Source organism: Anas platyrhynchos, chromosome 11, assembly GCF_047663525.1.
Source record: "Anas platyrhynchos isolate ZD024472 breed Pekin duck chromosome 11, IASCAAS_PekinDuck_T2T, whole genome shotgun sequence".
Taxonomy (NCBI): Eukaryota; Metazoa; Chordata; class Aves; order Anseriformes; family Anatidae; genus Anas; species Anas platyrhynchos.
The window spans coordinates 21,501,310-21,513,615 of NC_092597.1; the positions used below are offsets into that span (position 1 = coordinate 21,501,310).

Below are 12,306 nucleotides of genomic sequence, written 5' to 3' on the forward strand. Positions count from 1 at the left end.
TAAAAGGGAAACCTAGGAACTGTCCACAGAAAACAAGTTGGTGGATGAGAATGGGGAAACTGTTCAAGAGAGAGGAATCGTAATGGTTTTGGTGTTTCAGGACAATGCAAGGACGTACATTTTAAACAACAAACAACCCTACTTAGTGAAATTTTTGGTTAATCAGCTGGCGATGTAAGTTTGGCTGCTGGCATTTTGTCTCTTTCTCTAGAGACCAGAAATTATTTTAAGGAAGCAATGTTACAAGATAATTAAAAGCAGAGAAGTGTTTGCAGTTTTGTTTCAAAACCTGAAAGAAAAGCAAGGGGTGATAATGATAAAATGAAAATAACTTCCCATGTGTGAACAAAAAGTGAGAACTGTCGAAGCATTACAGCCTAGCCAAGACCAACATCCAGTCATTCACTGGTGATTAGGAGCATGTTGCTTTTCTGTTACCCATTTAAATTGTATTTCTAAATAATGATATTATGCCTTCAAAATAGAGAATTCTTTTGTTTATTTGATATAGAGATGACAATCAGGCATAAAATAACTAGTCTGTTGTGCGAAGAGGGAGCACGTGGTGCTTTACAGTAGGGCTGCACAAGTGACATGGAAGGGGTCGGTCAGGCTCCTGGTCGCAGTGCCTGTCGTGCTGCCCCCACCACCCACAGCCCTGCCGTGCCTGGCAGCCAGGCCAACAGCAGCACGCGCTGCTTCGCCCCTTGCTTTGGGTATAGGCTGTAGAGCTACGAACTGCTCCGCAACAGATGAGGCAGCCAGAAGGTATGCGTGCCTTGTCTGAGCAACTGCTGCCTCCCATCTGGAGCACGTTTTATCTAGAACTGAACCGGAGCCAGGATTTCCTTGGTGAGTTCAGTGCAAGAAACACCATTTCTTTCTCGTGACTTGGTTCTTCCCTTTTTGTTTCATTTTTGAGAAATGCAAGTACCTGTTGTACTTTAATGGGAGTTTATATTGTATGTGTGTGTGCATGCATGAAAGCTGCAGCCATGAGTTCAGAAGCAGCTGTGTAAGGCAGTGGCGTGTAGGAATTGAAATGCAGAATGCGTTCGGTGGCTGGTGTCCTTTTGAGATCTATGTGAAGTTAGGAGGACTCTCTCTGGGTGTCAGAGTTTTCACCCATGAAATCCTTTGGGTCATTTGCCCTGTTATGGGTAGAAAGCCTTTATATTCATGTATGAGCATATCCCATGCACTCACATATTTATGCATGTATGTGTGTATATATAAATAAATCTGTTCATTACTTTCTTGTTTCTTTGTTTTTCCCTCTTAGATTACTCCTTGACTAGCGCAGACCTGTCTGCCTTGCAGGGATTTAACTCCCCAGGGATGCTGTCCCTAGGGCAGGTATCTGCCTGGCAGCAGCACCACCTCGGTCCAGCAACCCTCAGCTCTCTTGTGTAAGTAAACGCGAGGTTACGGTACGGCATCCCGCCGGGCACTTCTGCCTTCAAGCTGATTTCTCTGCGCTGGGAAATGCTTAGCACGAGACTGCTTTAATTTTGTTTCTGCTGCTGATGTGTTTGTTGCTTTTCAAGTTATCCCATTGGCTGCAGGAGCACTGATGATTTCTGTTATTTATCCTTTCTGTCAGTTCAGTACTGAAGCTGACAAGCTGGGTCCCTCCAGGCCCATCTTCTTGCAGGAGAGTCACCTACACGGTTAACCTAAATGTTTGGAAACATGAGATATTTGGTTTTTAGCTTCTGTAAATGCACTTCAGACCTTTAACTGATGCTTTCTTTCAACTTATTTTCTTCCCCTCAGTAAGTCGCATTTATTTACGCGCTCATTTTGTGGGTGTTGAACCACAAGACAATGCCATCCCACAGACGCATGAATTGTCACTTTTTCTTTTCTCGTGTTTTCTTATTTTTTTTTCTTTTGGTTTTCTTTTTCCCAGTACTGGCAGCCAGCTATCTCAGGGTTCAAATTTATCCATTAATACCAACCAAAACATCAACATAAAATCTGAACCAATTTCACCTCCCCGGGACCGTGTAACTCCCTCTGGGTTCCCGCAACAGCAGCAGCCACAACAACAACAACAGCAGCAGCAGCAGCAGCAACAGCAGCAGTCGCGTCAGGAAATGGGTCGCTCTCCTGTTGACAGTCTCAGCAGCTCCAGCAGCTCTTACGACGGCAGCGACCGGGAAGACCCACGGAGCGATTTCCATTCACCTGTGGTGCTGGGAAGGCCACCAAATTCAGAAGATAGAGAGAGTCCATCGGTAAAACGAATGAGGATGGACACATGGGTGACATAAACTTGCAGTGTTGCCTCTTCAGTTTTGTGTTCTCAAAATGAACTGTCCTGACATATCTAAATTTATAAATAAGGACATGAAATAAGTATATTTATATGTATATACATACATGCATATATATATCTTCACATGCATATATATGTGCTAGTGTGTGTAGCATACACAAAATCATCAGGCACTTATTACAAACTTCTTGTATAGCTGCAGATGTCCCATGGTAAAATGTAACAGAACAATCCTATAGGTATTGATCTAGTCTGGCACTTACCTGGACTTGTTGTTTTAATAATATAACCTGTTTTGCAAAGAAACATTGTACCCGTATTATAATCCTACCACACTAGATTGCAGAAACCAAGAGGGCTCGCCTGTAGTAATGTCCCTGTGTGTTTTATTAAAGCTGTATGGTTACTTGTAGTTAAGAAATAATGCTTTGTAGCAGCAGAGCAGTAGAAAAGCAGGAAGAAGAAAGCAATACTGTACATAAAATGACCTTTATATTACCCAACCTGGCATGGGTCTCTATTGCAGAGGGTGCATGGAGAAGGGCTGATGCTAGAAAACATAAAAAAAAAAAACAAAAACCCTGTTTTGCACGTGCAAAAAAATAGTGTATTGGGTCAAAGAAGTGATTTTTTTAATGAGTGAAAGAGAGACATAGAGAACTCGCATGAAATATTCAGAAAATATTAGCCTAGAAAATAGAACATTAACAAAATAAAATTAATATATTAAGTTATAATTGGAATATGTTTGACAAATTTGTTTTTACGTTCATACCTTTGAAAAATATAGAAACGGATTTTAGCTCATGTATATTTTATATTAAAGAAAACAATACCCTAATGAATTGAAGACTATATATAAAGTTATATACAGTACTTTTGAACACATTCTGCTATGAATTATTTATATAAGCCAAAGCTGTATGTTGTAGCTTTTTTGTAGAGTATAGTTTTATCTTATTTTGACTTTCTAGTTTTTGCTTTCAAAGATGAAAAGGAAAAACTTGCAGGCGGAACCTTGGGGGAAAAATAAGCCATGAACACTTATATGTAAATTTAAATTTGAGCCAAACTCTTTGTGTATATAGCATCTTAAATATATTATCACCTTTGGTGTAAGTACCTATGTATTGTACGTTCACCAGATTAAAAAGTATATTTTTGTGGATTGACGCCAACTTGAAAAAGGCGAGGTCCTTATTAAGTAGAGTATTCACTGTTTAATATTTACTATTTTGTTAAATATACTGTACTTTCTTTGGATTTTAATTATTATTAATATTATTATCCAGATTTTTCAGAGGGTGTATAAAGGGGTTGTCCCCCTCACTGGTGGTGAATGTGTGCCGTTAAATTGTAATCTCTGTGCTGTATGGTTAAGCTTCATTATACATTTTATATATATGTATATAAATAGCAAAGTGGCAAAAAAAAATCCGGTGTTAAGTTCATCCTGCATAAATATAAAAAATCTGTTACAACACATTTTAAGGCATCATTTTAAAACTGCCTCTTCTGAGGAGGAAAAAAAAACAGTGGAAAAAACTTGACCTAATTTCTTATGATAGGGAAATAACACATATCAGATGAGCACAAAAGGTTTTTTAAGTGGTAAGTGGTTTGGGATAAAACCTCAGCCTTCAGAACTAAACGCGCTGTTCCTCTTTGCTGCTTCCATCCAATAGAGCAAGGAATCCAGAGGCCCGTGGTGTTGTTGCAGCTGGCGAGGAGAAGTTTGGTTTGGGCTCGGATTCACCGCGTGGCGTTACCTGGGGTTTGCACAACCCAGCTGTGCTGTAAGGAGAAGGGTGAGGAGGGAGCTGGTGGCACTGTCTGCCCTTGGCTTTGTAGGCCCTGGGCAGGGCAGTGGGCGAGTGGTGGTGAAGGCTGGGTGTGAGCAGCAGCCACAGGAGCTGAGTTTGGTGTTGCAGGCTGTGCGACCTGGCTGGGTGCGAGTGGTTTTGTGTTAGGGAGCGTTGTTGCCTTGTAGAAATCTGATTCCAGTTCTGTGCCGTGCATCTCATCTCCCTGTGCACGTGCTCTTTTATACTGGGAACCAAAGGGAGTAGGTATTGGTAAATCTCACTGAGGTGGGTAGTTCTGAGGAAAAACTAGAGCGTTGTGTTATTCCTGAAACCCCTTTAAAGTAATCCCTGTTATTTATAAAATAAAATTTGGCTTTCTTTTTTTTCTTAATCGCTCACTTGATACTGTAAGTAAGAAGTATGGGAAATGAAAATCCGGTGCGGACAGCTATCTTGGCTGCTTGCTTTAATGTGTGATGGAAGAACAAAGTTAGGACGTACAGCTTCTAAAACCCACCGCGTGTTGTCATGGTAACTTCTGAAGTCGTACAGGTTTCAATTTGTTTCAGCCACTTAACTGTGGAAATCGTTCTCCATTTGCTGCAGTTCGTTATCAGTTTGCAGAAGCCGACAGGAAAACGAGACTTTTTTCTAACAGCAATTCAATTTCCAAAGTGACTGAATTCACTTACCACTACAGAGAACCTTTTAATGCTTTGAAAAGTTATGTGATTTTTTTCATTATTTATGCACATCTATGAACTTTGCTGTACATCTGAGTGGGAGTTCTGCATTCACATTTACTGTCTATTTTCTTGTGTGCCTTATAAGATGGCTTTGCTGACTGTATCTCAATAGTCTTTATTTCTATGCAGGTTTTTAAACAGTAAGTACTATTGCTGTTTTCTTAAAGAAAAAAGCTACATAAGGGTTAGAGTTTGTATTGAAATTGCACCAGTGAATTTACAAAAACAAACAAAATGGTTCTTAAGAACTGATCCTGGGACTGTTAACGTGTTGCCCAAACCCCTCCAACAGACTCGGCAGAACAAGTCTTTTGCAGACCTCCCGTGTCAGTGGGAGAATCTCATGCCATTAAATAAATGGGAATCCTGATTTTTAGTAATGAGTAATGAACTTTGGAACATACTTTTTTAGGAATTGTTAAAAAAAAAAAAAAAAAGTTTTATAAAAAAAGACATAGCACAGATATTTCAACAGTTGAAAAATACTTTTTTTAATTAAGTAAATATATTGAATGATGTTGCAAGTGGATCCAATCCTAGTTTGAACCCATTCAAGTCTGACTGATTTAAGATTTTTATCTTCTATCGTGACAGATCACCTCTCCATCTTTGAGCTCTCACTATAGTATTTAAAAATTCACATGTAATCAGGGATTCGTCAGAGAAAAATGCTTTAGCCTTTCCTTTCACTTAAAGGACACTAATGCATCAGAAACTTGCGAATTACTGTGCGCACAAGAAATACATAGTAAATAAGGAACATAATAACTCCTAACAATTGATCATGGAAAGACATTAAATTAGAATGTGAAAGAAAGACTTAACAAATGTAAACATTTAAATCTTAGTAGAAACTTTCTTCACTTTGCTGTGCAAGAGAACACTGCTTTGCTATATTTAAAATGGCTTTTTTAAAAGAGATTTATGTATTTGGTAAATGTTTGTAGTCAACAGTTCACAAAGAAGCTGTTCACGGTTTAATGATGATAAGCCGTTTGGCGGCACAAGCTGGACTTTGTTGCCATCCTTGAGACGAATCTTTTAAGAAAAAAAATAAGTTAATCTCAATTTTTTCCCTGAATGTGTTGTTTTTTCTTCAATATACAATAAATATTCTAGTGAACTTTTTATCAAATGGTTAAGAAAAAATGCTAGAGGTTGTTGTAAAATATTTGTATCCTGCATTCACTAAAGTAAAGATACTGGCTTTTACTGTGTACTCCAGCCTCTGTCGTATTTGCAGAGCACGGTGTTTTGTGACTTAGCGTGTGCTTCTCCTCCCTGCCCCCAGTACCTGAAATACTCACGAGCTTGCCTTGATGTAACTGGTTTTAAGTGGCAGACAGAGACAAGTTCCACTAGGAACTTTTCTTTTTTTGGTTACGTGCACTTTACAGTCAAACTAAGACCTGGGGTGCTCTAAGACACCTGTTACAAAAGGGTTAGACACGAGCCAACCCCTGACAGCATGACCTGGCTTAAAGGGTCCAGTGCCAGGTGCTGCTCCTGCACACCCCAGCTCCTGTGGGACTGCTGCTCAGCTGTGCTGTACAGCAGCTTGTGGTAACAATACTGCCCCCCTCCCCTCAAAAAAATCACACACACACACACACACAGAAACCCACACATAGTCTGGGGTGGGTGAGCGCCCCTTGTGCTTTTATTTCATTTTCCTTTATTTAAAAATGTAGTAATTAATTACCCCTCTCCCCAACCATGAGAGATACTTTTTCCTTCACAGAAGAAAATACAAGGTTTGTTTTTTTTTTTCCAGTACAAGATACATTATGTGCCTCATTCACAAAATTAGTTCCCTCACGCTGTCCTGAGCCTTTTTTTGAAGGTTGCAGGAAGCCCAGGGAAGCCCGGGGTACTGGGTTAACACCACACGGTTCTGCTTGGTTTGTGTAATGGTCCTTGCCCCTTAGCGTTTGTTCTAAGCAAAAAAAAAAAAGTTAAAAAAAAAAATAAATGCTCTCAGGCTGCTCTTCCTCAGGCCAGGAAGGGATTGCCTCTGCACACCACCAGCTTGTGCTGCAGCATTCACCCAGCCTTGCTCACAGAGCTTTAAAAGCAACAGAAAAGGCTTTCAAACCTACATACCACAGGCCTACCACCACTCCACAGCACTGCCTGGATGCCTGCTGCCGTGCTGAAGCAGTTGCTCGGATGATCTGAACCCTGACACACGCAAGGATTCTGCCCGGAGCTCTGCCTGCAAGACAGCAGCGCTCACGCTGCCTCTGAAGGGTTTCCTGCAGGAGAAAAGCTTGTGACGTGAGTCACCCCCAGTGTCCTTGTGTTGTGGCGCACCTCAGCTAATCCCCTCAAAGCCATGGCTTTAAGGGTAGGTACACCAGGACTGCCCCTCTGCAGGAGAGAAAGATGACAATTCAGCAAAAAAGTCCCCACTTCTATTCTAAGCAAAAAGTGTTTTCTTACAATACAAGCAGCTGCCCGCTTTCCCGTCACACTAATACTGCACTCTGTGTCACAGCAGTAAAGGGCTCAGCTTCTTCAGCAAGGCCATTTGTAAGAAATACCTGCAGCAAACAGGAGTGATTGCTTTAAAATACTTCCCCTCAACAGAGTTCACAAATGTTAAGCCAGCTGCCTCTTCATCGTTACAAGCAACAAAGCATCCTTATTCTTCCATAAAACCACATCACCTCAGGTTCAGTCGAGTTCAGGACTACACCATCAGCTACTTTAAAAAAGAAATTAAAAAAATCTCTGTACTGTTATCCCCCCGATTGCACTTGTGGCAAAGTCACAGGCTTATGGGCCTCAGTGCTGGGAGGAGGGGCTGTGTTTGGCTGCACCTCCCCCTTAGGATTTTTTTCTACCTCTGAGCTTTGTAGTGGTTTCCCTTCCAATCCATCTGCTGAGATGTTTGAGGTTAGTGTTGTGTTGGAGGTATGAGCTGCGGCGCCATTCTCTTGGGTTTTAAAATAGATGATGTAAAATACCGGCAGGACGATCCCTATCAGGAGCATCACGAACACGGCGTTCCACCACTGGATCCCCCAGTCCGCACCAGTGCTGGGCTCCCGCTTCCCCGACTCACAGAGCGGCCTCTCCAGCGCCTCCGTGCAGTACTCGGCGTTCAGCTGGACCTCCGCCCGCACGGCCTCCTGGATGCTCTGGTCGATCCCCTTGAAGTAGTCGCTCAGGTGGCTGCCCTCAGAGCTGCCGGCATCAGCCTCGGGCTCCGGAAGGTCCACGAGCGTCACGCCGCTGGGGCTGTGCGGGGCTGGGGCTGGCCTCAGCTCCTGGCTGCTCTCGGTCAGCAGCCCGTGGGGCTTCACCGGGATCTTGATGGACTTCAGCGCGTACAGGTCCTGCTCCCTGATGAAGTTGTTGACGCGTTTGATATCCGCCACCTGCAGCACCCAAAGAGGACACCAGGATTAGTTCAGACGACCCAACCAACCTGTTGCCGGCACTGAAACGGGAACTGGCTACAAAACCAGGCTGCGAGCACCAGCCTGAGGTGAAAACAAGCCCTGGCTGCAAGTGGCTTAGTGCAGTGCGGAGCCTTTCCTGCCTGCTCTGCGACGCTGGGGACACCTGAACAGGGGGTGGTTAACCCAGGGCCCGGTCTGGTGCCCCTGAAGCAAAGGGAACCCTCAGCTGCGGGGTCAGATGCCTGGCAGCTTGCCCCCGCCTAACATCAGGAATTAAACCCTTCAACGTTACTTTGTTAGGCTGACACAAAGCATCCTAACTGAGGTGATGCTTCAGTGTTTTGTTTTGTTCCATCCAGAACAGATCACTGGGACAGCAAATGTCCCCCGCAGCATTTGCAGCCAAGCACTGCGATGCTGTGCTGGAGCTCCAGGAACGGGAAGGGGAGCAGCACCCACAGCGCACCAACAAAGTTGATGGGAAGAACGCAAGAGCACGAGGCTGCGCAAGCCATTTAGGCCATTTTTTGTACTCATTTTTGGCTGCAGCGAGCTCTTCTTGTCCCAGCTAGAAACAATGCCAAAGCCAGGCCCAGACTATAAATGGTCAAGAGTGAAAAGGAGAAGTTTCAAGTGCCTCGCATCTCTGCCAAGTTGTCTATAGCACACACAGAACTAACTACTCCTTGCACTGCCTCAGTGCCCCTGCCCCAGATAGGCCCTGGTAACAAACCAACTCCCTTGGATTTCAGAAAAGCTCATCCCGTACATTTTGAACAGTCACAGACTTGTGCAGTTACAGATCTCAGTGCCCTTACAGGAGCTGCTTAACTGTGCGAGTAACCCAAGATACACCCACACTGTGCCATGTCAGGGCCAGCAGGTACACAGATGGTCACACAGATCTCCAGCAATGAGGATTTCTCTCTCTAGTTAAACCAGAGCAGGTCAGAAGTGTGCGTTCTGGAATTGGAGGCAGTTGGACATTCCTCCTGCTGGAGAACACGGCCACCCCAGCCCCCATCAGCTCCCTGTCCCCACCAGATGAGCAACTGGACTCTGTGGACAGACGGGGATGGCAGAGGCAGGACCGAGCCCTCTGTTACATTACAGGGCACACTGGGATGGTTCCTGACATAAACCAGGAGTTGTTCAGAATCCTTGGAGTTCATGGACTGCCATGATTTGGTGGAAGTGGCAATAACCATGCAGCTGCTGGTGCTGAAAGAGGAACATCGCCTTACTACAAAGTCATCTGCCATGGCTCTGAGGTCTCATTGCTCTACTGGTTCCAGCCAAAGCCCGCTCAAACCCCACCAGGCTCTTCCTCACAAGCATCAGCTCGGCAGTGGAGCCCAGGAGGGCTTTTTTGTTTTGGTTTTGTTTCTAAGGGAATGGGAGGGGAGGAATTGTCGCAATTCCTCCAAGCCCTCTTGCTTCAGCTGCACCTCACAGCTGTTATTAAGCAAGACAGGCTGCAACAGCGCTGCAGCCGTTCAGCCAGTTCTGCCATTACCCCCAAGCAGGTCACTGTCCAACTGTTTGCATCATGGAACTTCTTAATCACAGTCTCGCTGGCAGATACAGGAGGCTCTAAATACACAGCTTTAACTGCTAACCAATGGGGTATTTCTGATGTTCAGATCAGGTAATTAAAGTTCCCAGGAGTTTTTCCCATAAAGCTCACCCCTTTGGCACAGAGCTGATGTTTTTTAGCCTGTTCCAACTCCGGAGAAAGCTCCCTGTGCACGTGCACTCTTGATGGCCGAACTGCTCAGGCTTCTGGGTGCTGCGGGGAACAACCCAACCCACACCCCGGCCAGCACAGGGGCTCTGTGACCCGGACTTTGGCTTCTCTGCTCCTCTAAGCCCACCCCTGCAGCGTGCCCGGCCACCGACCGCTCCCCACCCGTGCTGGGCCAATGCTGCCGGGAGGCTCGGGGACCCCCCCCCACCGCCCAGCTCTCACCTGGCAGCCGTACTGCAGGGCCAGCTTGTTCAGGCTGTCGCCCTCCGCCACCTCTCGCTGCAGCAGCACCACGGCCCCCGCCCGGCCGCGGGGAGCCCCTGGGGGCCGCTGCTCCCCGCCGCGGGGCCGCAGCTGCCCGGCTCGGGGCCGCTCCTCAGGGCCGGGGCCGGGCCCGGCGCGGGGCTGGCGGCCGGGGGGGCTGCGGGCGGCCTCCATCGGCCTCGGCACCTGCGGCAGGGCCGGGTTCTGTACCGACTCGCCTCACGGGGCGCTCACAGCCCGCTCACAGCCGCACCGGCGGCGCCCCGCAGCCCCCCCGCACCTCAAATCGCCTCAGCGCCGCCCCGCCGGGAGCGCCCCGTCAGGGCTCCCCTCAGCGCCGCGCACCTCAACCTACCGCCCCTCTGCCCCGCCTTCCCATTGGCTCGCAGCGCCGGGAGGCGGGACCTCAGCGCCAGCCGGCCAATGGGAGGAGGCGGAGCAGAGCGGCAGCGGGTTTGGTTGAGCGCTGGAACGTGGCCGGCGGGAGGGCGCCGCTTAAAGGGGCCGCGGCTCTGCCTCCAGGGACAGCGCCCCCTGGCGGGAGGCCCCGGGGCTGACGGAGGCGCTGTGGTGAGGCAGGGCCGGGGGGGGGGCGGGGCAATGCGAGGCCGTCCCCTCAGCGCTGCCCGGCCCCTTCAGCCCTACGGGCCTTCAAACTATCCGATTTTACCTCAAAATATCATACCTGTTCTCACCTCTGTAAGAATTCTGCTCCTAGCAGAGTGGGATTATTCCACTATGAGTTAATTCACACAACAAAGATTCATTTTCCTGAAAAAAAAGCACCATGACGGGAGGCTTTCCAAAACACCTTAGAGAATTACCTGCCGTCTCCAGGCTTTTTCAGTGTAAGCGTCCTCCACTGAGCTTTCTGTTTGTAACCGCTCAGGTTCAGCCTCGTGTCATTCCCAAGCAGCATTTGCTGGCTCCCCGGCCTTTTCTGAGCCATTGCAGCTCACGCAGGACAGCCCAACCCCACAGCGCAGAGCAGCACGGCCCCTCTGCACTGCTGAAGCTGAATTTATGCAAACTGTGGTCAATGTGGAGAGCACAATCGTTCTTACCAAGAAACAACTGCCTGTTCTGTAGGAGAGCTGACGCTGGCTCCAGGCCAGCTGGATGGGGGATGTCGTCATGCCCAAGCATTAGGATGTTTTTGTTGTCCACAGATATGTTGTGAGAGCTGCACAGACACGAACAACTGAAGCCTGTCTGAGAGCTGAATGCTTTTGTCATTATACACATTTAACCAACATAATTGTCATATGTGCCCTGAACTCCAGAAAGAAATCCTCCTACTCCTGATTTATGTCAATGCAGAGGGCAACAGAACTGAAAAGTCTTTCCCTTAATCCCAAGTGGCAGTGGCTGTGACGCTGGGCACCAGCCAACATTCACATGGACGCAAATTCCTTCCTGGGAAATGTCACGGTTAATGTCATTCTGATAAAGAATCACAACTTCAGTGAAGGTCTTGGTTCTGGCTTTTCCAGAAGAGCATGAACTGGAATAGGGTTCTCTCCTTTCTTGTCCCTGTGACTCCTTCAAGCTCTTTTTGCTCAGACCCAGAGTTGCTGTTCTCTTCCTCACTTCTGCTTTGTTTTTTTGCAGGCTCCCTTCAGAAGTGTTTTCATTTCACACATATTCCTTGTGTATTTCTTTGTTTCTCTTTAGGCAGCCTTCTGTACTTTGCCATCAAATCTATTATTTGGATTCCAGGTCACTCAGCGATAGTCTGAGTTCTGCACTTGGGAAAACTAGTAACTTAACATACAGCTTAGAGAAAGCAGTTTTTTGTATTGCTATTCAATTAATTCACTCATCCACAGATGGGCTGTTTCACACATCCACATTTGCACATTGGTGCTACCTGATGTTTGGGCTACGGCTGCTCAGGTTGGCATCTGATGGTTTCCAACAGCCCAGCACTAGTAGGAGTGAAGATTGCAATTCATAAATCACCAGGGCCACCATTAATTGTGACCTGACCCATGATTTAAGATTAATAAAAGCAAGACAGAGTTAAATTATTCACCAATTTCCTCTGCCACACGGG

At 46.4% G+C, this 12,306-nt stretch overlaps 2 protein-coding genes across 10 annotated transcripts in view; one reads left to right on the forward strand and one right to left on the reverse strand.

Annotated features, from left to right (window-relative positions):
• MEF2A (myocyte enhancer factor 2A) overlaps positions 1 to 6,051 on the forward strand; it is an 89,168-nt gene extending 83,117 nt beyond the window's left edge. For all 9 annotated transcript variants that reach the window (XM_021266620.4, XM_072043299.1, XM_027465892.3 and 6 more), the window contains 2 exons: positions 1,283 to 1,409; positions 1,913 to 6,051. In XM_021266620.4, the coding sequence (XP_021122295.1) occupies positions 1,283 to 1,409; positions 1,913 to 2,276 (491 nt within the window). In that variant the 3' untranslated portion in view covers positions 2,277 to 6,051. The remainder of the gene's footprint in view (positions 1 to 1,282; positions 1,410 to 1,912) is intronic.
• A 407-nt stretch (positions 6,052 to 6,458) lies between these two features.
• Positions 6,459 to 10,634, reverse strand: LYSMD4 (LysM domain containing 4). The gene is made up of 2 exons (XM_038185095.2): positions 10,209 to 10,634; positions 6,459 to 8,215 (listed from the first exon to the last, which is right to left on the reverse strand). Exons 1-2 carry the CDS (start codon positions 10,422 to 10,424, stop codon positions 7,574 to 7,576), a joined length of 858 nt encoding a protein of 285 aa, XP_038041023.1. The 5' UTR covers positions 10,425 to 10,634; the 3' UTR covers positions 6,459 to 7,573.
• Between the last annotated feature and the right edge of the window lie 1,672 nt (positions 10,635 to 12,306).